A 26098-nucleotide genomic window follows, 5' to 3' on the forward strand; every position below is an offset into this window, starting at 1 on the left:
TGCTTGAATAAACCTTTTCTGCAAACAGAAATGGGAACCGGGGTTGTCAGGTGTTGGGTTACAATAGACTTTCAGGCGGGGGACGTTTTGCTAACATAAATACGAACCTGGCCCTACGGGGAGATGTTGTCAAATACCGGGGTATGGGAAACATTCCCATCAAATACGAGAAAAGGATTACGGCACTATATCAAACGAGAATTTCAGCCTCCACGCCCGGTGGGCAGCCAAGCGAGAGGGGGGCCCCGGCGCGGAGCCGGCCCGGGGCTGCGGCGCGGTGGCTCCGCCGGGGAGCGCGCACCGGCACCGGGCGCAGGCACCCCGGGGACGGTCCTGGTCCCGGTCCTGGTCCTGGTCCCGGTCCCGGCGGCTCCCTGCGAGCCGACAGAGGAAGGTCCTGCTCGTCAGGATGTGGGGAGGGGGTCTCTCACCCCACGCACTCCGCTTCTTCGTTTTGGGGGACGTGTTTCCGAGGGCGGCTGCACTCCCTGAGCTGCGCGCCCCTGGAAGTCTGAAGGTGGCTGAGTGTTTGGGTGGTCGGTGGAGGAGGACACGTTTGTCCCCCCCTTCTCGCCCCCCAGAGGGACTGAAAGGCGTGTGAGGTGCGCCTGGGGGAGGCCAGCTGGCAGCTCGGAACCGCAGCAGGATGAAAACGGAGATGCCCTGAGAGATGTAGAGCCCGCGACAAAGTGGATCGGTCCCCGCACCTCGCCCCGTGCTCCTTCCTCCTGGGTGCAGTTAATCGACGACAGAGGATGTTTCCCATGGGTGCTCGTCCTCCCTCACACACACCACTCAGCCCTCGAGAGAAAATCGCCCCGAGTCCCTCTCCTCCCAGAACTAAAGGAGCAATTAAGAAACACCCGACGAATAAAATGCCACGCAAATGCCTTTGTAATAGCGTACGCCCTGCTCCTTATTCTCGCCGGCAAAATACTTACGAAGTTTTAAACCTGATTTTCTAATTAAATACCCTCGTTAAATGGTGTAATTCGTGTAGCAGTTACAGTTACAGGCACCTTTTGCCGGGGGAGAGCAAAGGAGATTTGGGGGCAGCGAAACGGATTTAATCCCAAGGAGCAGCCGATGCCTCCCCGGGCCGGGACTTCTGCTCCCGCCAGGTACCGATGCGCAAGCAGATAAACCCTTGCAGGGAATTCGCTTTGCCCCAGCCGATATTCCCACACCTTCTTTCACTAATGCACTGCACTTTGGATTTTAACTTCTCGCTGCCATGTTGGAAATACCCGCGTTTCAGTGAGAAACCTCTCCACGGCTGGAGATGCAGAAAGTCACCAACCAGCCGCATCAAACGCAGCGAAAAGGCTGCGGGCAGGTTGACTCGCTCCGCATGGCACGTGTCTTTCTGCAGCCACCGTTTGCATTTATGTAGCCACTTTGGCGAGTAACACCGCCAGGACAACGGACCCACACAGGTCCGAGGCACAATTTGCACCGGGAGCCGAGCGCATCCCTGCTCCGCGCAGCTGCTCCAAGGCAGCTCCTGCTCCCGGCGCGGCTTCTCGCTGCTCCAGCCCTTCGAAACTTTGACAAAACTTTGAGCTCAAAATTCCTGACAGTGGCCACAGACAGGATTTACTGCGGCAAGCTGCACTGCACCGCTGCTCGTGGGTCGCAACACCCCACGGGGACACCTCCTCAGTCCCTCTCGCCCTGTCTCTTGCAGGGAGAGATCCGTGCGGGGGGCGTGGGGGGCGTAGCCCCCGCTGCTGCCCCTCCGGCGAAGGGTGGGCAGCGCCGCTGCCCCGACGGCGGTGCAGAGGAGCCCCCCAGCACCCCTCCTTCCCTCCGTCCCTCCCTCCCCGCGGGTGGGGGGCGGAGGGGGGCGGGCATGGGGCGGGGGCGGGCAGAGGGGGGCGCTGGGCTCGGCGGGGCGGCGCGGGCAGCGGCAGAGGCGCTCCGGCCGGCGGCAGCGCTCTGCCCGACGGTGCCACCGCGGCGGGCCGGGGCCAGGGCCGGGGCCGGGGCCGGGGCCGGGGCCGGGCCCTCCGCAGAGCCCGCACGTCGAGCCACCCGCCTCCTCTCCTCCGTCGCCCCGGCCTCCGCCCTCCCCCCGCTGCCCCCTTCTCCGCCCCGGAGCCGTCCGGGCTCCCCCCGCTCTCCACGCGGGCATGAACGGCTACGGCTCCCCGTACCTCTACATGGGCGGCCCGGTGTCGCAGCCGCCGCGGGCGCCGCTGCAGCGGACGCCCAAATGCGCCCGGTGCCGCAACCACGGCGTGCTGTCCTGGCTGAAGGGCCACAAGCGCTACTGCCGCTTCAAGGACTGCACCTGCGAGAAGTGCATCCTCATCATCGAGCGGCAGCGGGTGATGGCCGCGCAGGTGGCGCTGCGCCGGCAGCAGGCCAACGAGAGCCTGGAGAGCCTCCTTCCGGACTCGCTCCGAGCCCTCCCGGGGCCGCCAGGCGCCGCCGAGCCCCCCGCGCCCCCCCCGGGGCCGCCGCCCTGCGCCGGGCCGCCGCGGGCCCCCGCCGAGCTGGCCGCCGCCGCCGCCCTGCGCTGGGCCGCCGAGCCGCCCCCCGCGCTCCCGGGGCCGCTCCCCAAGGCAGGTGAGGCCGGGACGGGGTCGCGGTCACGGTCCCCGACTCGCCCCGGGGACGAGGGGACGGGGGGCGGCTGCTTCCCCCCCGCCCCGACGGGCGCCTTGGGGAGGGGAAGGTTGGAGGGGGGAAGCCCCGGCTTCCCGGAGCGGTGTCTGCCCGACACCCGTCGGGCGCCGAATGGGCTGGGGATGTCCCGGTGCGGGTCCGGGGAGACCGTCGGGGCAGCCGTGCCCTCGACGTGCCGCTCCTGGGCCGGTTTCTGCGAGCCGGCCGGGAGGGAGCAGGCACCCACCCGCACGTCCATCGTTATGCGGGTTTGTGCGGGTCGGCGCGGCGTAACGAGGGCCGGGGTGCGATGGGGATGGGAGGGCGAGCTCCGGTTTTCTCGGCGCCGGGCTCCCCTCCCGCTCTGTCCCGGCATGGCTCGGCCGCCCTCTGCCCCCCCTGTCCCCTCGAGGGCAGCATCTCCGCCCGCCGTTCCCCCCGGACGGGAATTTGGGGTGTCCCCCTCCCTCCCCACGCCCCGGATTTCCTCCGGCGGCGCGGAGCCGTCCCGCACCGCTCCCTGCCCCGGCAAAACGCCGGGAAAAAAATCCGTCTTGGCTCCTTCCAGAAAGTGAAACAAATAAACTTCGCCAGCAGGATATAAATCTGGCGGATAGGAACGGTATTGACTTGCACGCCCAACTTTTCTTCCCCCTGATATATGAACTTCCCAGCTTAAAAGATTACAGTAATCACGGGAGGACAGTGTAAATCGAATCTGATAGCAATAACTTTTGGGGAAGGTCAGGCTCAAGTGAAATGTTACCAAGCAACAGGCATTTTGTTTGCAAAATACAATCAAAGCGTATCGATGAGAAATTCTTCCCTGCCAGCCAGTCAGCACTTTCTGCTAACAGCTTCACGGGCGAAAAAGCGGAGCAGGTCTCCATAAATCAAGCCCCGCGGCGAGCGGGGGGAGCCGGGGCCCGGGGCCCCCGAAAAAAACAGTGCGAGTGGCGCAGACCTCGCCCCCAGGCTCGGTTTCGGCTTTTGGGGAAGTAGGAAATGGTGAGACCAAGCCAGAAATTTGTTTTACGAATAAAGGAAATGGCGAGGGCAAGGCAGAAAATTATCTCCTCGAGGGGTTCCCTTGTCGCCCGCCGCCTTAAGCTGGTAACCTGCTCGCTTCCAGCCAGCCCGAGAACTGAGAGCACAGGGCAGGGCTTTCTCTCTCTTTTTCTCCCCGCTACGTGTACTAAAATCGTGCTCAGACAGATGAGAGGACGTAATTATTTCCTCCCCTAGCCCGCCCTGTTATTAGACCCCGGACTTCAGTCTCCTGGAAGGTGCTCCTGTACGGGGGAGCTATTTCCCGACGTGCTTTAGAATCAGATCCGTTTATTTTATTTCTTCCTGCCGGAATAGGTCCTTTCGGTGGGACAGTTGGGAAGTTCTGCTCTGTGCAAATGGAGCACCTACAAGCTGCTCCTACTGCTCCTGCCTGTCCTAAACCTCCAAAAATTCCTTCCCCCGATGCTATACTCACTCACTTACATCTCTCACACGAGCGCGTGCTGCATTTCTCTGTTTCGGTAACAGTCATCAAGGTGTGTAAGCGGTTAATAGAATGCTATATTGAGTCTTCTGCTAATTTCAGAGTAGGCGTCTTAATGCAACACAGTGACAAGCCTCCGGGGAAGTACATGAGACTTGAAGACAGGGAAGAAAGTCGGGAGCAAAAGTGTTCTTGAGCCAACAAAAAAAAAAAAAGAAAAAAAAGAAAACCAAACCAAACCAAACCAAATAAACCATCACCCACCCAAAACCAATAATAATAAAAAACAACAACAACAACAACAAAAAGACAAGAAAAGTAAAAAACGACCAAAAAAAAAAATCCCAACCCCAAATCAGAAACCTCCCCCCCGCCTCAACTCATGAATTTTACAGGACCTTAGCTTTTGTGGCTTTGATATTTCGGGTATCAATGCATTCTAATAATAGAAATAGGGAAAAGAGCAGATGTGTTTGAGCTCGAAGAAAATCTGTGTTGCAGAAAGGGCTGTCCTAACAATCAAACAGCAGAGCTGTTTAAACAGAGTCAGCAGTGGGAATATCAAGGAAGCAAATTTGGATCCAAAGCATTAGACCAGGTTTTCCAGACAAGTTATTAACTCGAAGAGAACAGTTTCTCTCTCACACCCATTTTACTTTACTTGGCCCTTCTACAATATTTGCCTCATGATCCTTAGTGCATAAATCCTAAGGGAAAAAATGGTATATACATTGCCACAAATTTGTAGCAGCTTAGTTTATCAGTGTATATTTTACAGTGAATGCATGCACAGTTCTCCAACTGTACTGCTTCGTGGGTTTCATTTATACAGCATCTCTGTAGATCTGGGTGTGTATCTGCATGCGTGTTTTTTGATGAATCCATCGTTTATACTAATAAGGCGATTCCCCTAGATTCCTCAGAGGTGGCAAGGTGAATACTTGAACGCAGGCAATTTGAAGTAGGTATTTATTATTATTTTTTAAACATAACTAAATGTCCTCTGAGAACAAGGTTTCTTTCTGAAAACCTCTAACGTCCTAGCGTGAAGCGTATGGGTGGTGCAAAAAAAACACCTTTGGCTAAACTCAGTGACTGCGTATGCTAAATACAAAATGAGTTCTTTTAACCTGGAAGTACAGGTATTTGGGACTGACACCTGCCCGCGACATTTCTACATTTCAGCACCACGGGAGGGCATCTATAACGAATCTTCCCAGTCCGCTGGTTATTTGAGGATTGCTGTTTCAACCAAGCCGAAATGTCACCTCCGGCAGGTCGCGACTGTCGCCAGGACACGATTTTTGTCGTGCCGGGGGAGGCGGTGTCCGGGGCGGGGGCACAGCCAGAGGGGTCCGGGCGTGGGTGATGCCGACAGCGAGAAATGCTGCCGGAGGGGAAGGACAGACGGCAAACAACAGCAAAACCACCACCGATAATAATAATAATGATAATAATAATAAAGGACGCAACCCGCCCGTAACCCTCCCTGTGCTGATAACAGCTTTTTGCCAAAGTCGCGGAAATCCCCACTTCTGCGGGTTTCGCCCTCTGAGCCGAGCGGGGTCTGCTGGGGGTCCCCGCTGTTTCCTGCCCCTATGCTGTGGGGGCTTGGGCACGGACCGTGGGGCTGCTGGTGCTGCAGACACGGACTTCTGCAGGATGAAAGGTGGTTTTTTGTTTGGTTGGTTGGTTGCCTTTTTTTTAAGAATCTGAATAATTCTTTTAGCCAGTCCTCGTGAGGGCACTTTTAAAGGTACTGAAAACTAAACAGAACGGAAATATCTTGAAAATAATCATTTCTCAAGATGAGGGGGTATATTCACCGTTAGGGAGAGCTCGTCATACTCTATTTTTTAGTATATATTTTCTCCCCGGTGAGCGATTGTTACCAGCCGATAGGGATACTTCGGAAAAGCACGGTAGCATAGAAATGCGTTTACCTGCATGTGGTCCACTCGTTAATGTTGGGTACCATAGTGCAATCTATTTATATGGAAATTAGGACCGTCGTCTCCCTTAAATGCCCCTCTATCTGGCGAGGCAGGGACAGAGGTAATTAGCTGTCCTCAAGCCTGCACGATAAGCCTTCGATGTATAAATCGCCCATTCATTCAGACGTGAGTTGTTCTTAACATCCCAGCTCAGGTAATAAACGTGTGGTAATGAACATGTGACAGGATTAGGAGGGAAAGGTAGCGTGATCCTCCTGTTTTATTTTATTTTTTTCCAATAATGGAAAAGCTATCCCTAGGTCTTACCACCCCCTCAGAAGGATAATGTTACCAGCTTGCTAGCGGATGTTTCTGGCATTTCTTTTTGGCTGTAGGGCAAGACTGACACAGTGAGTATATGCAATGCACACGTACATTGCCTTCTTTATCATATGCCTACATGAAGAGCTGCTGCCTCTCTGTTAACACCGGACAGAGAGGATAACCTCTTAAAAATTGGGTACCCACCATAGGTTACACACATAAAAGAGAAGGGTGAGACATTCAGAAGGCTGTCTGTCTTCCTCAGCACCACTCCCTTGCTCATCCCCTGCAGCCTGAGGTAGCAGCATCCCACAGCTCCTTAGGATGGCCCATGGCTCCTTCCTGACACCAGCCATCCTCATGTGGAGAACCTCCCCTGGTCATGCTGGCCGCCCGCTGCCTCTGCCAGGAGCTCCTAATTTATTTCTGGCAGAGGAATATGACTCCCTTTCTGGAGAGCACGGCGACCTCTTGCCCAGCAGAGGTTCACTCAGACCCTGACTCCTCTCTCTGTGTGCAAAGGTGGGAGAATTGCACCAGTAATGCCCTGTCCATTCCTGGGGTGAGAGGGAGGCAGGACTGGGGTGGTGGGCAGTGAGGCTGACCCACTGGCGTGCCTTTAACTGACCTGTTTTCCTTGTCAGTCTGGCAGGGGTGGTCACGAGCACGTTTTGGAAGCCTTTGCTTACTTCATACAAGCTTCTGTATCTAGTTGGGCTGATGACCATGGGCTTGGGAAACCAAGCAAATGCTTGTATTGGTTTCTGCAGATAATATTTCACATAAGGGTGTTCAAAAGCACTGTCCTGTGAACAAGTTAAGGCAGTCCCTGTCAATGTCATCTTGCACAGTGTTGCTTTCCCCAGATATTGATGTTTGTAAGGGAGATTGGTGCTGCACTGTATGAGGGAGGGCAGAAGAACAGCATCCTTGGAAAATGTCCATGAATAATCTCAAGCAAATACATTGCCCCCTTTGTGCATAAGCTGTGAAAGCTGTCAATCTTTTTTATTCTTTTATTCTTTCTGACTAGTGGTTTTGTTTCAAAGGTTTCCATACTCTGGCCAGGCTTTACCAAAGTGACCAGAGACTTGGAGTATCTCCATTTTTGAGTGTCCTTCTGGCAACAGCGTGATCAAGGGCTTGTTTTCAGACCTGTACTCAGCTCTTGCCCTTAGTTTTGAACACAAAAAACAAGGTACCTGAAACAAATGCTGAGGGAGGTTGTTGATTGTCCATCCTTGGCAGTATTTAAAACTCAGCTGAGCAGGAACCCAAGGAACCTGCTCTAGGTTTTGGGTGAGTCCTACTTTGAACAGGAGGTTGGACCAGATGCTTTCCAGAGGTTCTTTCCAAGAAAAATTTTTCTAAGTTTTATGCTCTAATGGTTCAAGGCATCAGCTGTGCTCAGGTTTGGAAGAAAAACCTGTGGTTCTTGCTTGGGAAAGAACTAGTTTCTGCAGAAACAGAACTGGAATACACTGATTTATTTGAACAGTTCTTTAACCTTGAGCCACTAGACATGATGGAGTGGTTCCACCAGTGTTGTTGGACTTGCAGAGGGAATTCTCTTCTCCCAAGTGCCCCCTGAATAATGTTAACTCCCAGTCAGTGAGACTGTGCAAGTGAAGAATTATGATGTGAAAGTGCTGAAGTTCTTCTAAGAATGCTTTCACTTGGGTGGCATGTTGCTCTCTGGTAACCGGTGAGGGAGGATTGGTATAGCATATTTAATGAAGCACAAAAATGACAACGGCTTTTCTTGTGTGTGTGGAAGAATGAGACAGATACCTATAAGGAAGCATAAAATACCTAGACCATGTCCAATTACTTTTCTGCAGTTTTGTTCTCATGAGATATTGCAATGACAACCTAAATTTAGCAGAATCTCTGTGAAAAATGCTTTTTTTTTTTTTTTTTTCCCTTGGATCTTGCTCTGTTCCCTTTAAGAAGAATGTATCCTCAAAAGACCATAAAGACCATAAAAGCTTTTAGCCTCAGCTTTTTTGTTAACTTCTCTGCCTTCCTTTGCAGACGTGAATGAGGAGCGGTTGGGTGATGCCAGTGGAGCAGACAATGCCGAGACCTACAGTGACAAAGACACAGACCAAAGGAGTTCCCCAGACATGACTAAAGCCAAAAGTTGCTTCACCCCTGAAAGCCCTGAAATTGTTTCCGTGGATGAGGTTGGTTATGCAGTTCAGAAAAATGGTGGTAGCACAGAGAGCCGTCCAGATAGCCCCAAGTACCACGCAGAGCAAAACCACCTCCTGATAGAAGGTCCCTCTGGGACAGTTTCATTACCTTTCAGCTTGAAAGCCAACAGACCTCCGCTTGAAGTGTTGAAAAAGATCTTCCCTAACCAAAAGCCGACTGTGCTGGAGCTGATCCTGAAGGGATGTGGTGGTGACCTGGTGAGTGCTGTTGAGGTTCTCCTGTCCAGTAGGTCTTCGGTGGCCAGTGGAGAGAGAACTTCTGCAGAATCAGATGGTCTTGTTTTGCCTTCCAATGGGCACATTTTCGAACACACACTGAGCTCATACCCTATTTCCTCTTCCAAGTGGTCTGTGGGCTCGGCCTTTAGGGTTCCCGACACACTGAGGTTCTCTGCTGATTCCAGTAATGTCGTGCCAAATCCTCTGGCCGTACCTTTGCAGCACCCTTTCCCTCAACCGCCACGCTACCCACTGATGCTGAGGAATACTTTGGCAAGAAACCAGTCTAGTCCTTTCCTGCCTAACGATGTCACCTTGTGGAACACCATGACACTGCAGCAGCAGTACCAGCTGCGGTCTCAGTATGTCAGTCCTTTCTCTAGCAACTCGGCCAGCGTTTTCCGAAGCTCTCCTGTCCTTCCTTCTCGCTCATCAGAAGATCCTCGGATCTCAATCCCTGATGATGGATGTCCTATTGTGTCTAAGCAACCTATCTACACAGAAGATGAGTATGACGAAAGGTCTGATTCTTCAGACTCGAGAATACTCAACACATCTTCTTAGACTGACATTTGACGTGTGATAACTAAGTGATACTTGCAGTGCAGCTGAACTACTGGGCCCGAAGAGGAGAGATGTATACCCTATGAAACCCTTGCAATTGTATTAGAAAGTGACTTTGCTTGGTATTGTACTATAGCAATAAAGACGTAACTTATTTAATTTCTTGCACTTCACTGGATAATGCCAAATAGCAATACTCTGGCTTTTGCGCTGAGTGTGTACTACAAAGGAAGACTTTATGGCTATCAGTTACGGGACTCTGGAAGATTCGTAACAGAGACAGTAGCTCAAGGTCTACTTTGTTCCTTAACTCAGACAACTGGGGATATTTAACTAGAATACTTGAATGCTGTTTTATAAGAGAGAACTCCTCAGGACATAAGAAATCAAACAAAAGTAGTTCAATTGCAAATGGACTAGAACAAGGACCAGTCATCATCTTTGCATTGAAAGAAAAGGCTGAAGAAAGAATTATGCACATGAAACTAGCATGAACTGCTTCTGTGCTGTTTGAGCTTGGACACTTTTTAGAGAAATAATCTTAAGAGTTATTCTTTTCCCATGGCTAGGTTGAAACGTGTAATGTCAGTGTAAAACCAATTACAGCTGTGAATTGCATGAAGTGTATTGTGAAATGAACACAAGATTAAACATTGTCAGGTTAATGTAGCATGCTAAGGACTCTAGAAAAATAAACTAAGATGATGATCTTGGTTTATGTCATTTATATTGGGCAAATGACATTTCTGAGGATAGAGAGATGATTAATCCTCAGCTGGGGTTAAAATGTCTAGCTCCAGCAACTGCAGTCAAGGGAAGCCTGTTTTTCCCAGTCCAGGTTCTGCTCCCTGTCCTGTAGCTTGCAACTGAGATTAGGCAAATGTTATCATCGAGGAAGCTGGGCTCTCTTGGATGTGTGCTACAGACTCTTCCAAGTTCAGCTGAGTAAAGCAGAACTTGCTACAATCACAGCAATCAGAGAGAAAAAAAAAAAAAAGGCTTTCCCAATGCTTCAGAAACATCTTTTTTTCTTATACTATAGAAGTAGAAAAAAAGGAAATAGGATGTAATAGCAGGCCTTTCTTTGAAACAATGTTGAATTAAACGGCAGCTTTCCTGCATCTGGAAAAGTGATGACTTGAACATTTTATTGCATGTTTGCATGGATTGATTCCACTGCGTATCTTACATGTCTCAGAGTAACACTAGGAATTGCTTCTGGTGATGAATGCCACTAAATTCATTGTCCACTTAGAAGTTTGTTAAGGTTTTAGTGCCATTTTTTCAACCATTCACAAGTGACCACATCTGCTTGACTGCTGATGTTTCCAAAACACAACTCTCAGTGCAGATGAAATGGCTGGCAGTCCTGTCAGGTACATAGGTTAGACCTACCCCTCAAAACCAGTTGAGGTTGCCCTGAAGAGGGGCTCTAAAGCAGATGGGCTTTAAGACTGTATTATATATATCAGGCGTGTTATCTGGTGTCATTGCTAATATGAGTGCCCATATTCTCATTTGGCATTTCATATTCTGTAATGTTTGTGCACCCAGTGAATCTTGCATTTTATAATGATATTGAACAAGCACAAAAAGAAGGAGAATAAAATAAATGATGATTTTATTTTCCTTGGGGGATAAATGATCAGAAAGATCCTTTTTCTTTCATAATTTTCCAACCTGTTCAATCAACCCGTAGCAATTCGCAGGTATATGCTAGAGAGCAAAGACATAAAGGTGGGGGGAGGGAGGAAAGAAAATAAATAGCTTCCCTTATGGAAATGGAAAAAAACATCTGTAATTTTCATAAATGCAAAATTACAGTTTGTACTGACAGTTTTGCCTATATTCACATGTCACTTGTAAACAAATTCATCTTCAAGCCACTCCAGACAGAAAAGTAATAGATAAAATAGGCTTGATCTTGCAAACAGAAAGGGATGAGGTAGTGAAAAACTGTGCTCCAACACCACAGAGAAATTAGGTGTGAAAGGCAAGATGAGAACAGACAGGTCCAGGAGCTCTGGTTTTGAGCTCACGCACCAAACAGATTTCCCTCCAGCAGAGATCTTTGTCTAGGCATCCCTGTAGGTTGAAAGAATTCTGTTTTGTTTGTTTGCTTGTCTGTTTTTTTTTTTTTTTTTTTTGTTTGCTACAGAGGGTGAATCTTCTCCAGCAGGAAGACCAAACAGTGGCGACAATGACAACTCATAGTGATTTTACACACTATGGCCAGTGGATTTGCAGTGAACAGAAATTTGACGTCTTGGAATTGGGACATATCATTCAAAGAAAGGTGACCTTTGGCTACATTGGGGTGAACTGTTCTTACTATAAACACTTTTGGTGAAAAATGCAGGGTCAGTAACATGATTTTTGAATTCGATCTCTTTTATTACAATGTTCTCTGAAAAAAAATGAAGAAAAAAACCACAAACCAACAACAAATAACTTTTTTTTTTTAAGGCATTATAAAATATCTTTTTACTGAATTCACAATTCCCTTTTTGAAATAAAGTAAACCTAAATATGTTCAAAATCAAAAAAATGCACTTTTTTGAAGTTGAACAAGACCATTTGTTTGACCACAGACAACTTCTGCAGTATTTCGGCCATCTACAAACATTAAACAAACTGCTAAACAAGCAAACACAGAAACAAACAAACAAAAAATCGGATTGACCTGCAAAGATATCTCTGAAAAAAACACTTTATTCACCCAGCTGAGCTTCCAGGCTGGCACAAGTATTGTTTTTATCTCCCATCCACCATGCAGCGAGGACCTGGGTCTTTGCCTGTGGAAAATGCCCAATGGCTCGGGTATCACTCACACACGCATCTTCTTTTCCCTTGCCTCAGCAGACATTGCTGAAAAGGCCCCTGAATGTCCCAGGCCGTGCTCTTCCCGGCGTTGGTGACATCTGTGTGTGTGGCCGCCGCCTCCTTTCCCACGGCCGAGCCCAGTGCCGCAGGTGCGCCGCCCGAGCCCCGCGTTTTCTGGCTCCATCTCATGGCAGGAAAAGGTATTTTCGAGTCGGAGCAAACGCTTCGTGCTGCTGAAAGGAGACGCATTGGTGAAGAGGAGGAGTGAAGCTGGAGGTACTGGCTGGGTGCTGAGAGACCACAGAGAAAAGAAGGAATTTAAGCGTTCAAGAAAGGTAGCTGGAGCCTGGCCAGGTCTCTGCTGGACCCTAAAGGGGTCCAGGGATCTTTATTTTATTTTTATTTTTTGTGTGTGGTGCCAGAGCAGTGGTGGCTTGCCTGGAGCAAGAGAACCTCAACCTTTCCCACCGCATGGGTCCTGCTCCTGGGATACATGATGCGGCCGAGCAGGTGCCCAGGTGCCTCTGCAGGGTGCCCCAGGGCTGCTTTTTCTCCTGTTGGGCCGGTGATTTCACTGGTCATCATGCACGTGTACGCATAAACGGGGAATGGCACAGGAAGCCCTCTCTGCCTCCTGCTCTGTTTGCAATCAGCAGTGGTGCAGGGCCACCAAAAGAGGAGCAGAGCACTGCTCTCTGCAGAGGCTGACGGTACTCTGCTTTTTCTCTGCTAGCTGACCTCTAGCTGTGACAAGATGGATAAAAACAGTGATGGAATAACCAGCAACAATCATAATTTCTCCCTCAGAGGAGTGCTGTGGAGAGCCCTAATATGATGCTCACATTCTCCAGGGGCTCACGTACCTGTGGAGGAGGGTGGGGGTGAGCATGGTGCAGGGGGCCATCCTGCTTCAGCTTCCCTTCTGCCATGCTTTGCTGGTGTTTGTCCTGCTCCCTGCCAGGGTCCCCGGCTTGGCTCCTTCAGGGCCTGAAGGGCCACCTCCACAACATTTGTTGGATGCTTGGTGAACAGGCTTACCTCACATTTCTGCTGACACATTTGAAAAATGACTTTGATTCTCTCAGTATACTGTTTCAGTGATTCATTCTTTATGTGCATTTACTCAGCGGACGTGAGTGGGGAAATAAGATTGATGCTAAATTTATATGTTAATTTTAATATTGAAGCTATCCTGTATTTGAAGAATAAGATCAATTCTTCAATTTCATTTCTTACGTGATATTGCATATTGTCATTACTGGAAAATAAAATTATTTCTGAATGCACACTATCCAAACTTCAATTTTAGTGGACATATAGCTCTGAAGCATCATTCTTTTCCATTCCCTATAACCAACTAACTTACTACAGTATTTTAACATTCCCACACTAGTCTGCCACTGGAAGATAACAAAAATCAGTCTTTCCTCCCTAAACGTGTTTTGTTAATGTGCTGCCTGCAGATTTCTGCACTGTCACAGGCAGATTTCCAGCATGACTCAGCAACTCCCAGTGGGCTGTTGCTTGCACACTACAACAGAAATCCCAGTTTTGAGAGTAGCATCCCTTACTAGTGGCTAAATCCATTCATTTTCAGAGTAACAGAGTACTGGAGAGTGATAACCACATCTACACGCCAAACATGCTTGCAAACTGTATGAATCCTGACACTAAGTGGAGGAACAAACTCTTAAAGCAGTACCAGGAAGCAGATCTCATAGAGAACGAATACAGAGCATCACAGGCACAAAAGGATTTGGCATCTACAGAGGGAGGTGTACTTTGAAGAGGTGTGATGCCAGTGAGCAGGCCCTCCTGAAGCTGCAACAGAAAAAAAAAATATTTACAGCATTTTTGGAAATGTGGTTTGCAATTTTTTTCTTCAGAATCTGTGCAGGAAATTCAGATAAGGTGTGGATAACAGGAACTGTCACAAGCTTATATCCCTGCTCTGCTTACTGACCTGATGAAGATCTCATAGGTCAGTTTAAATTTCAGACGTCTTTTTTCCTTTCCTTGAGACAAAGACAACTGCTACAAGGATTTCATGGTTTTTACCTGAGGATTCTTAAGTGCTCTATAAAAATTTAAGCACTGTGTAAATATGAGAGCACAACATAATATTTACCAGAATACGTAGTATAAGATCTGGTTTTTATTATTTTTTTTTTCTTTCTCAGAGAAATCTAGGCGTGACTTTAGCTTTTCAACAGCTGAACAGTGCCTGCAAGCAGCAAGAGCACCTTCCCTGAAAGGCTTAGGCCAGGATAATCCTGGGACATCAGCCACAGTCATGCAATGACAAAATCATAATGAGTCTTAAAGTAAACACACTTTGGGTTGTTTTCATCTGCCTTTCTACTCCTGAGCCTATAGACTTCACATGTTCCAACTCTTTCCTCTGTGATACCCAGATGAATAGAGAAAAGCTGTTTTCTAGACAAAACTGTACAAATCGCCCCACTTCTTTTCCATAAAAGCACTGAGACACACACACACACACACCAAAAAAAAAAAAAAAGAAAAAAAAAAGAGGAAAACTAAGGAAGCAGAAATCAAGCAAACTACGAAGAAGTCCTGTCTTTATTCTAAATCTCTGTGACGTGACCTGAGCTGCTCAGGGAGGCCGGCAGGCTCGAGGGGGACCACTCTACCCCTGTCCCTCCCGGGTGGGTGAGCAGGCAGGGCAGGGCTCTGGCAGTAAGCATTTCACCCCAGCGCTGCAGCCCCCTGCCTGTGGTTAAGTGTCACCATGGGAAGGCGGTGGCAGCAGCATGATGGCTAAGGCAGCTGCAATAACTACGGGAAAAAGGCCCTTTCCTGCACCATTGCATGCAGAGGACATGAAAAACACTTTTCAAGGAACATTTTCATTTGGAAACTTGTCCCGCTGCCTTGCCCACATGTTGCTGACATTCCTTTTTGCCACAGTGAGTATACACAGGAATGGGCAAGATTAAACTCCATGTATACAAAGAAATACAAAAGAGGCACACTGAAATAAAAAGAAATACAAAGAGACATAGTAATTCCTTGTTACCTGTCCAATCCAGAGTTTTTTGTCATTTAAAAGGGCTACATGGCAGATGCGATGAGGGATGCCAGAGCTGTCCTTATAGGGCATTATGCCTGAGGGGATACCGAAGTAAAAATTTGGGTTCTTATTCTCACTCACTAACAGCAGTCTCCTGGAAAATGCTTCAAGCTGTTCACATGGCAAAACAAGCATCTTGTTTTGGGAGCATCAACTGACAGGTTCTCACATTGAACCTGACCTCAAAGCCCAGCAAAGCAAGGGCAGTGCTTCATGTCTGGTACAGCTGCATGTCATTGGAAAGCAACACTGACTCAAGATGAACAGTTCATGAGCTATACAAAATTATTCTACATGGTACCAAACAGTTTCTGGGAATCACAGAATCACAGACTCACAGAATCGTCTAGGTTGGAAGAGACCTCCAAGATCATCTAGTCCAACCTCCGTCCTAACACTAACAAAACCTCCACTAAACCATATCACTAAGCTCTACATCTAAACGTCTTTTAAAGACCTCCAGGGATGGTGACTCAACCACTTCCCAGCTCCCTCAGCCGCTCCTCGTAAGACTTGTTCTCCAGACCCCACACCAGCCTTGTCGCCCTTCTCTGGACTCTCTCGAGCACCTCGATGTCCTTCTTGTAGCGAGGGGCCCAAAACTGAACACAGTACTCGAGGTGCGGCCTCACCAGAGCCGAATACAGGGGGACAATCACCTCCCTAGACCTGCTGGCCACGCTGCTTCTTATACAAGCCAGGATGCTGTTGGCCTTCTTGGCCACCTGAGCACACTGCTGGCTCATATTCAGCCAACTATCAACCAATACTCCCAGGTCCTTCTCGGCCAGGCAGCTTTCCAACCACTCATCTCCCAGCCTGTAGCTCTGCTTGGGGTTGTTGTGCCCCAGGTGTAGGACCCAGCACTTGGCCTTGTTGAACTTCATACAGTTGACCTCAGCCCATCAGTCCAGCCTATCCAGATCCTCCTGCAGAGCCTTCCTTCCCTCAGGCAGATCGACACACGCATCTAACTTGGTGTCATCTGCAAACTTACTGAGGGTGCACTCGATCCCCTCGTCCAGGTCATCGATAAAGATATTAAAGAGGTCCGGCCCCAGTACTGAGCCCTGGGGGACTCCACTAGTAACCGGCCTCCAACTGGATTTGACTCCATTCACCACAACTCTTTGGGCCTGGCCACCCAGACAGTTTTTAACCCAACGAAGCGTACGCCAGTCCAAACCACGAGCAGCCAGTTTCTTGAGGAGAATGTTGTGGGAAACAGTGTCAAAAGCCTTACTGAAGTCAAGGTAGATCACATCCACAGCCTTCCCCTCATCCACCAGGCGCGTCACTTTGTCATAGAAGGAGATCAGGTTCGTCAAGCAGGACCTGCCTTTCATAAACCCATGCTGACTGGGCCTGATCGTCTGGTTGCCCTTCAAGTGCCTCGTGATGACATTCAAGATAATCTGCTCCATGAGCTTCCCTGGCACTGAGGTCAAACTAACAGGCCTATAGTTCCCCAGGTCTACCCTCCGGCCCTTCTTGTAGATGGGCGTCACATTTGCTAGCTGCCAGTCGACTGGAACCTTCCCTGATAGCCAGGACTGCCAATAAATGATGGAAAGCGGCTTGGCCAGCTCCTCCTCCAGTTCGCTCAGTACCCTCGGGTGGATCCCATCCGGCCCCATCGACTTGCGTACATCCAAGTGCTGTAGCAGGTTGCCAACCATTTCCTCATGGATAGTGAGGGCCACAACCTGCTCCCCATCCCCTTCCACCAGCTCAGGGTACCGGGTATCCAGAGAACAACTGGTTTTGCCGCTAAAGACTGAGGCAAAGAAGGCATTAAGCACCTCAGCCTTTTCCTCATCTCTTGTAACTAAGTTTCCCCCCGCATCCAGTAAAGGATGGAGATTCTCCTTAGTCCTCCTTTTTGTGTTGATGTGTTTATAAAAACTTTTTTTGTTATCTTTAACGGCAGTAGCCAGATTGAGCTCCAGATCAGCTTTGGCCTTTCTAATTTTATCCCTGCACAGCCTCGCAACAGCCTTATAGTCCTCTTGAGTAGCCCGCCCTCTTTTCCAAAGATTATAAACCCTCTTTTTTTTCCTAAGCTCGAGCCACAACTCTCTGTTCAGCCAGGCCGGTCTAGTTCCGCTCCGGCTCGTCTTTGGGCACCTGGGGACAGACCGCTCCTGAGCCATTAAGATTTCCTTCTTGAAGAGTGCCCAGCCTTCCTGGACTCCTCTGCCCTTCAGAACCTCCTCCCAAGGGACTCTGCCAACCATTGTCCTGAACAGCTCAAAGTCTGCCCTCCGGAAGTCCAAGACAGCGGTTTTACTGGTCCCCTTCCTGACTTCGCCAAGAATAGAGAACTGAACCATTTCGTGGTCACTCTGCCCAAGACAGCTCTCGACCACCACATCTCCCACCTGTCCGTCACTGTTTGTGAACAGAAGGTCTAGCTGGGCACCTCCCCTGGTAGGCTCTCTAACCAGCTGCGTCAGGAAGCTATCTTCCACGCTCTCCAGAAACCTCTTAGACTGCTTTCTCTGGGCTGTGTTGTGCTTCCAGGATATGTCTAGGAAGTTGAAGTCCCCCACGAGAACAAGCGCTGATGATTTCGCGGCTTCTGCCAGCTGCCTGTAGAACTCCTCATCCGTCTCCTCATCCTGGTTCGGTGGTCTATAACAGACCCCCACCAGGATGCTTGCCTTGTTGGCCTTCCCTCTGATCCTAACCCATAGAGACTCAACCTTATCATTCCCAGCCTCAAGTTCCTCAACATCAAAACACTCTCTAATACAGAGAGCCACACCACCACCCCTTCTGTGCTGCCTGTCCCTTCTGAAGAGCCTATAGCCAGGCATTGCAGCACTCCAGTCATGAGAGTGGTCCCACCACGTTTCCGTGATGGCAACCAAGTCATAGCCTGCCTGCTGCATGATGGCTTCCAGCTCCTCTTGTTTGTTACCCATGCTGCGTGCATTAGTGTAGATGCACTTCAGTTGGGCCATTGCCTTCTCCCCCGGCCTTGCCATTGTTCCCCCTGGTACAGCTCCAACAAGACTTATTTCAGCCCCGTCCCCCTTCTTTCCTAGTTTAAAGCCCTCTCAACGAGCCCTGCCAGCTCCTGGGCTAGGATCCGTTTTCCCCTTGGAGATAGGGACCCGTCTGTGGTCACCAGGCCGGGTGCTGAGTAAAGTGCCCCATGGTCAAAAAACCCAAAATTTCTGTGTTGGCACCAGCCTCTGAGCCACGTGTTAATCAGGTGGGCTTTCTGTGTCCTCTCGGTACCCCTCCCTGCCACTGCAGGGATGGACGAAAACACCACCTGTACTCCTGCTCCATCCACTAATCGTCCCAGTCCCCTAAAGTCCCTTTTGATAGCCTTCAGGCTTCTCTCTTCAATATCATCACTGCCAGCCTGGACTATCAAAAGAGGGTAGTAGTCAGAGGGGTGAACCAGGTTGGGAAGCTTCCTGGCAACATCCCTGACCCTGGCCCCAGGGAGGCAGCAGACTTCCCTACGGGTAGGGTCAGGTCGACAAATAGGGCCCAAATAGGGAAGCTTTAACATCCCTTATAGATTTGGCCCAACTCACAGCTCTCACATTTTAAACTTTGTCACTTAGTCACTAATACAGTTATTGTCAGCTACATGTGTTTTGTCCTCATTTCTCTGCAATTTCTATTTCTATAAGAATTTGCAAGGGTGTAAACAAGAGGAACATTTGGGCATATGTTTTTTATTGTTTTTACCTCCTTTGCCAAATTATTCATAATCAACATTGCGGATTTTGAAAGAATGGTCTGGAGTGGTTGTTTATTATTACTATTACTATTACTATTACTATTACTATTACTATTATTACTATTTTCCTGAGGGAGTGAAATGGGAGTTTATTTTGAGTTTTTGTCAAAAAAACAAATACTCCTTGGGCAATATTTCTGCTCCTTGGGCAATATTTCTGAGTGTCCAATGGGAGAAGGGTGTTCCCATGCATACCTCCTTCTGCTATTCCCCCCTATTTTAAAGCAGAATAGCTATCAGTCACTGCAACCCCTGTGAGCAAATGGGAATTGGGCTGGGGCTGGAGCTGATTTGTAGAACTGTGGTACAACTGCTCATAAGGAATGAGGGAGGGGAGAAATTTTTATCATTGGTGGCTTCTGGGGAGATGTGCTTCCCATGGCCCAAGCCTGTGTTGTCAGAGGCAGCGTGTGCATTGCTGTTGCCCTGAGAAGGGAGCAGAGTGCTCTACAGCAGAAGGCAGGAGGCGAGACGGGCTAACCTCGCTGCCTGGCTGTTCCCATTCCTTGCCCCTGGAAAGCTCACCACATGAGGTTTTAGTAGGCTCGTGTGGTGTATGGGTATGGAAAGCTATGACTAATTCCCCAGATGATTGGTATATGTTTAACAGCCAAAATCTCAAGCAAACGTTCTGCTTGTTGAGTTATGATCTGGCATTCACCCATTTCCTGATGTGGCCATCACTGCTGCCTGCTTTTTAACAGATTTTCGCTTTTTCTGCTGTCGGTCTGGCAACAGGAGAAATAACTGTGGTTGTAGGTGTGGTGAAAGGCAACACAATCACCACCACCCCGCTCGTGGTTGTGGCGCTCTGGCTCCTCACCCCCTCCTTTACAGCACTGGTCTTCCAGGTGGTTACACATCCTGAGGCCTGAAGGCACCGGCCAGCAACCAGTTACGGTGACCTGCTCTTAATTCATTTGCAACTGATTAAAACTAGTGCCTGAAGGTAATTTGCCTGTTTTTTTGTTTGTTTGTTTGGTTTGGTTTGGTTTGGTTTGTTTGTTTCACCAGCACTCTCCTCCTCCCCCCCCAAAAAAAGAAAACAGTGTACAAACAACCCAAAACCAGAAACCAAAACACTGATGCCAAAAAACTGGTTTGTGACCCCAGTCCTTCAGCTCAAGTCTCCTTCCTGCTCTTTCAGCTGGCAAAGCACAACTTCAGCTGAAAATGAACTGTGCGTACAAGACATTTGAGAGCTCCTTGGGAAATGGGCTGTGTTTTTCCCTTCCAAACGTCTGGAATTGCAACTGTCTTTCAGTGCATCCCTGAGAAGAGAGCTTAAAGGGGATGGAATTGGTCTCAAATGACTGCAACACACGTCGCGCAAGCACACGTCTAACCAAACGCTGTCTCACACGGCTTGACCTGGACATCACAAGCGTGCCCCTGTCCCGCAGCATTTCGGCAGGCTCTGGGCGTTATTTAGGAGTGGAGGAGCAATGTTTCGGGCGAGAAGGGTACCAAACCGAGGGCGACTTGTTGCCCCGGGCTCCTCGGCTTCGGGCTCGTTCCGTTTAGCCGATGGCCCCACCTAGTGTCACTGCGCTCGCAGCACGCCCCTCGTGCCTCCGGACCCCCTTCCCTCGACGTCACGGCCCCCCGCTATGAAGTCATGGCCATGACGTCATAGCACAGGGGGCCCACCCTGCCCTTTCCTAACCCCGGGGCTGGATGTGGCGCCTGCTTTGCCCGGCAGCTTGATGGACACGGGGGACACCATCACCTCCCCAAATCTGTCCCCCGTCCCGTGTTTTTGCAGACCCAAAGGCAGCTCCACAGGCTTACAAGCACAGGGGAGAGGAAAATAGATGGCTCCTGCAACACGCTCTGAAAATCAATAAACAGGGATGGCAGCGTCAGGCTCTGCTGATTGAAAGCGACTGGTGCTGTGAACTCCTGGAAGAAGCACTTCGTAACACCGAGCTGCCAAATGTTGCTCACGGTTTCACTGCTGGAGAGATTTACTGTGTGGACTGATAGAAAATGCATTACAGTAGTTTAAGGCATGGGTGCCGACTGCCAGGTCCTCTGTCAAAAGAAAAGCAAGTCTTTTGGCAGAACATAAAATAAAACTGAGCTATTCTCCAGTAGCAATCCAGAAAGACCTTTGGATTATACACTGTCTAAATAATTTGTAAGCAAATACCCAAACTATCAAAAGGGAAGATAATATCTTTACCATCTTTTTTCTTTTTCTTCTTTCTATTTTTTTTTCTTTCCCCTAAAAGCATGAACTGACTAATATTATCTTCATCATTTCCAGATCACTATATCTGAGCCTCTTGAGATGTCTCCTCTGTGCTTTGGGTCTGGTAACCAATTATTCTGCTGGATCAAACATCTTGGAGACCTAATGGTGCCCATCAACAGATGGTGAAGACGTTACAGGTAATTTCCAACCTTTGCTCCCACCTAGCCCCATCAGGGTGCTGGTCAGATGTGGAGCACATGCTTTGAAACTGGAAGTGTGCAAAAGATGTCCATTCCCTCCTGCCATGGCCATGTGCTAAAGATAGTTTATATGTCCAGGATTGGATGTAAGTCGCTGGTAAGGACCTACACCTTCAGGAGACTAGGGAACTTTGAGGCACTTCAGCCAGTGAATTGCTTTCACCCATCTTTACAGTGGGTGTTATCAGAAAATAGAAGGAGATCTCAGCTGAATCTCAGATGGCTCTTTCACTGTTAACTGCGGGTTCATCAACAGGGACTGCAATGATGCTTTCTTATGCCTAATAATGTAATGGTACATTTGAATGAACACAACTAACAGAGAATAATGTGGGTCTAGAACATAAGTACAGGATGAATTTTCCCTGTCATTTATGCTGGGAGTGATTTATCTTGTAATATTCTTGAGGGACAGTAATCTGGTGGAGAAGAGGTATCTTTTAACCCTTTGAAAAGTTTCCTGTCATTCCTGGCAGTAGTCCGTATCTGTGCCTAAAGTTACGTCCAGAAATCACCTCAGAATGTATAGCCATTTCTCTGACTAAGGTAATGGAGGAACTTGCAATCAGCCAACGCCACTTCCCTGACCAGAAGAATCTAGCTGGCTGGCTTTCTTCTTGAAGAGGGACACAGCCAGTTTGATGTGGTCCTTGCACAAAGATGACCTAGACCTTTATTTTTCAGTGTACTAATTAAATCAGTCTTGTGCTAAAACTGTTTCTTGCAGCAATCCTGTTGCCTTCATCTTGCTTAACCCCAACAAAATTCCTATATAAACTAATGTAACCTGTGAGGCTGGTACTGTTCAAGCGGTTATCCAGGAGGCCATTTTGACAGGTAGAGGTCAAAAAAGATGTTATACTGTGCTACCACATTTAAATTATGACACAATTTTTTTATTAGTGTAGGTCAGCTTCAACCACGCATATTGCAAGACTACCTTAATCCTGGCTGGGATCAACAACATCACCATAATGGTGATATTGATGATGATGATTATGATGAAGGGAAGCTAAGGGCTGAGTCAGGATTTAAACGATTAGGACTTTCCTTCACCACAAAGGGCCCCTGTACCCTCTGCTTCCACTGGTAAAAGAACTGGAGGCAGGAGTAAATCAAGTCCGTGGGTGTGATCCTTGGGTTCACTTTCCATTGATGAAATGAAGCAAAGCAAGCAACAGATACAAACTGCACAGCCTTGGAGGTTCTGCATATGAAACAATGTTATCTGCTCTCTGGAGGTACTGGCAGGTTTTGCACTGAGACTGTGGGTTTGGTGTCACATTTGATGTGAGAGCCAGACTGTCTTAGTGTATTTGGGTTATATTCTATATGATATTTCAAGTTCTTCAAGAAACAAACTTCCTATTTCTTATTTTCTGATGCCATCTTTACTCATTAACATGCTAATTGCTGCTTACTAACCTTTCCAGTTATGTGATGTCAAAATCTGGAGGTAGCTTTTAAACAGATGTTCAAATACCTATATATGGACTTCTCAGAGTATTGGGACATTTTCAGCATATGTCTGTTTCACTGTGAACAGGACAATTAGCTCAAAACTGGACACAATCAGATTACCAACATCACTACCTTGCTCACAGACGCACAACCATTAATAATGGCCTTGGAAGACAGCTTCATCGGGAACTACCAAAGTCACCAAACTCCATCTAGTGGGAGAAAATCAGAAAGAAGCAAGAGTACGCAGTAATGTCCACTCCTGTATGCATACATTTTAGGCATGCATAAGCCATGCACATACACACACACACAATTTGGCCTTTAACTCCTCTTTCACAGAAAATAAAAGATGTCAAAGATGTTTTGTTTATCTATTTCACTATGAAAAGCCCCTTCCCCTTCCTCTCACCCCCCATTAACTATTAGCCAATGAGTCCAGAGATGTCTGGTCTGTGATATACGAGTGATGTGCCTGCTTTTTTACCAGAGGTCCTCTAGTGCTTAGATCTCCTCTGAATTCTGCCAGCTGCTTTTTGATATGAAGAGGCAAGATTTTTTCACAGTCAGCTCTGACTTAGACATTTCAAGCCTTCTCCTTTTCTTTTCTTTTCTCTTCTCTTCTTTTCTTTTTTCTTTTCTTTTCTTTTCTTTTCTTTTCTTTTCTTTTCTTTTCTTTTCTTTTCTTTTCTTTTCTTTTCTTTTCTTTTCTTTTTTTTTTCTTTCCTTTCCTTTCCTTTCCTTTCCTTTCCTTTCCTTTCCTTTCCTTTCCTTTCCTTTCCTTTCCTTTCCTTTCCTTTCCTTTCCTTTCCTTTCCTTTCCTTTCCTTTCCTTTCCTTTCCTTTCCTTTCCTTTCCTTTCCTTTCCTTTCCTTTCCTTTCCTTTCCTTTCCTTTCCTTTCCTTTCCTTTCCTTTTCTTTTTCTTCGCTTCGCTTCGCTAGTCTAGGACTAATCTTGGGTATGGAAGCAAAGGAGTGGTAGTGTGGGTTTGATTTTCTGGTGGGATGTTTCTCAGCTTGTAACAAGCTGCTTTTTTTTTTTTTTTTTTTACTACGTATAGCCAAAGCACCTGCTTAAAAGAGCCTGCCTTTGTGCTTGCTATTTCTGATAGTACAGCTGAATAGGTGAGTGTGTAACAGCCAGTCGTGCCCCATATCTAAATTCACCTTCAGGTTTAGATACATACATAAGTTAATGCAAGTTGTATAAACTCGGCTTTGGCACTATTGGTCTTGGCCATGGACTTTTGATGCTTGGGCTTGAATATCATGCTGAAAGTCTTGGATGCACAGGAACAAAAGTAGCTGTTACCCAGAACATTAGAATACAATGAGGAATATAAGCTTAGGCATATCCAGTGGATGCCACAGGTGTCAGCACCAGCAAGCCAGGTACTGAGAAAATCCCAGTGAAGAAGACAAGCAGTTACAGGGATGGGCCAAAGCTGTCAGGGCAGGAAAAGCTAGGAGATGGCCTGGACTCTCCGTGACTCTTTTTTCCCAGCACAAATGACAACATTTAATGGAGTGTAAAGAAAAGTCATGGTATTCAGTTTTGTGTGTTACTTCTAAAAGTCTTCATGTCTGGAGCAAATATGGGGATCGGCCTGTCAGGAGGCCTTGAGCTGAGGAGCTGGGGTCACCAGTGCTTCTTGTAAGTCTCTCTTCAGCTAGTCCCTCCATTCCAAGAGCACAGGAATTTCCACTTGTCACCACTCTTCTCTTGATTCCTGTTGTAACTATAGATACTGGAAGAACAAGACTCATTCTTTTCAGTAACGTTTCTTTTATTATGGGAAGAGTACACAACAACATCTTCCTCCCTCTCTCCCTCCCTTCCCCAAAGCAACTCATGTCATGAATTTTGGCAGATTGTTAGTATTGGGCAAGATAGTGTTAGTGCCTAATTTAGCTGGTCTTATTTGCTCCAGCTCATGTGCTTTGTGTTCAGGAAAAAGGCAGTGCAGGTTGCTCATGGTGGTCTGCTCTGGCCTTGTTTTAGGGCATTGATGAACCTCTTTTTGTGTGGAGATATTCAAGACACCATCAATTTGGAAGACAGTTTCAGTGGAGAAGCTGGTTTCCCTTTTCCAGCCTGAAAGAATGATAAGCAAGGCAAGCAGCCTAAGTGCTGTTTCTGCTTAGAAAAGAAATGTGCCTGGCTCTGGCATGTTTTGAGTTTGAAAAAGATCTAAATCTTACAGAGCGATTGTATTGCTTTATGTTTACCTCATTCTCAGGTCTTTGGCTGACCCAGAGGCTCATCAAACCTACATTTAATAAAACAGCATTGCATTACCATGAAGTGAGTTCACCATGTAACACTTTTTGCTGGTGTACATAAAATGAAGACTAAAGCAAGGACAGTAATACTTTGGATGTAACCTCAAGTGAATTTCCTTATGGACTCCACTGCTGAGTGTGGTGTTTTCTGATATTCCCATTAACAATAAAATTTTTTGAACACATCCTCTTTCTCATTCAGTAGTGATATTACACTAAGGTACAACACAGAGAGAAGTGTATGTTACCAAAACCCATTCCTTGACATGAGCATCAGTAGGTTAACATTGTTGTAGGGGGTTTGTCGGGGAATCTAGTTCAGATTATTTTACCACAAAAAGCTTTTCTCAAGATTTTCCTCCATGCTGCATAAAGTATTGATGTTCACACAAAATAAATCCTCTCACCTGTAAGTAAAATTCTTTCTTTATGAAAGGTGGTCTGTTTTTGAACTATCTTCCCTCTCATCTGATTTCTGACTCTGTCACTTCCCTATAATAAAGTTTCTTCTTTACAATGCTTAAGGTACCTTACAAGGATAATGCTGTGTTTACGACTGAGCAAAATTTGCAGTGGTAAAAGTTCTGATTCTTTGTCATGGGGAACTGAAAATAAAACACTGGAAAATGTAATAAACAGATGTTCTGCCTTCCATAGGAGTTCCCAGTTTCTTCAGTATTTATATCCCAGAACTGTCCCTTTTTTCCCATGATCAAGGCTTCAAGGCTTTTTTTATTTTATTTTATTTATTTATTTATTTATTTATTAGAGATGTGCCAAGCCATAAAGACCATTTCAGCCTCTTTAGCTGTGTCTGTTACCTTTACATGTGAGAAGCAGGAAATGACTGCAGAGC

The 26098-nt window shown here is 47.7% G+C and overlaps 1 protein-coding gene across 1 annotated transcript; it reads left to right on the top strand.

Moving 5' to 3' along the window:
- Positions 1-2132: 2132 nt before the first annotated feature.
- Positions 2133-9362, top strand: DMRT3 (doublesex and mab-3 related transcription factor 3). Its single transcript, XM_035565856.1, has 2 exons — positions 2133-2571; positions 8398-9362. The coding sequence occupies exons 1-2, from the start codon at positions 2133-2135 to the stop codon at positions 9360-9362; spliced, it is 1404 nt and encodes a 467-aa protein (XP_035421749.1).
- Positions 9363-26098: the final 16736 nt, after the last annotated feature.

Source organism: Cygnus atratus, chromosome Z (genome assembly GCF_013377495.2).
Source record: "Cygnus atratus isolate AKBS03 ecotype Queensland, Australia chromosome Z, CAtr_DNAZoo_HiC_assembly, whole genome shotgun sequence".
Taxonomy (NCBI): Eukaryota; Metazoa; Chordata; class Aves; order Anseriformes; family Anatidae; genus Cygnus; species Cygnus atratus.

Excerpts from the sequence above, each read along its gene's own strand:
- DMRT3 (XM_035565856.1), top strand. The coding sequence starts at position 2,133 with ATGAACGGCTACGGCTCCCCGTACCTCTACATGGGCGGCCCGGTGTCG. Across the intron at positions 2,572-8,397 it reads GGGGCCGCTCCCCAAGGCAG|ACGTGAATGAGGAGCGGTTG; the intron begins GTGAGGCCGGGA and ends CTTCCTTTGCAG.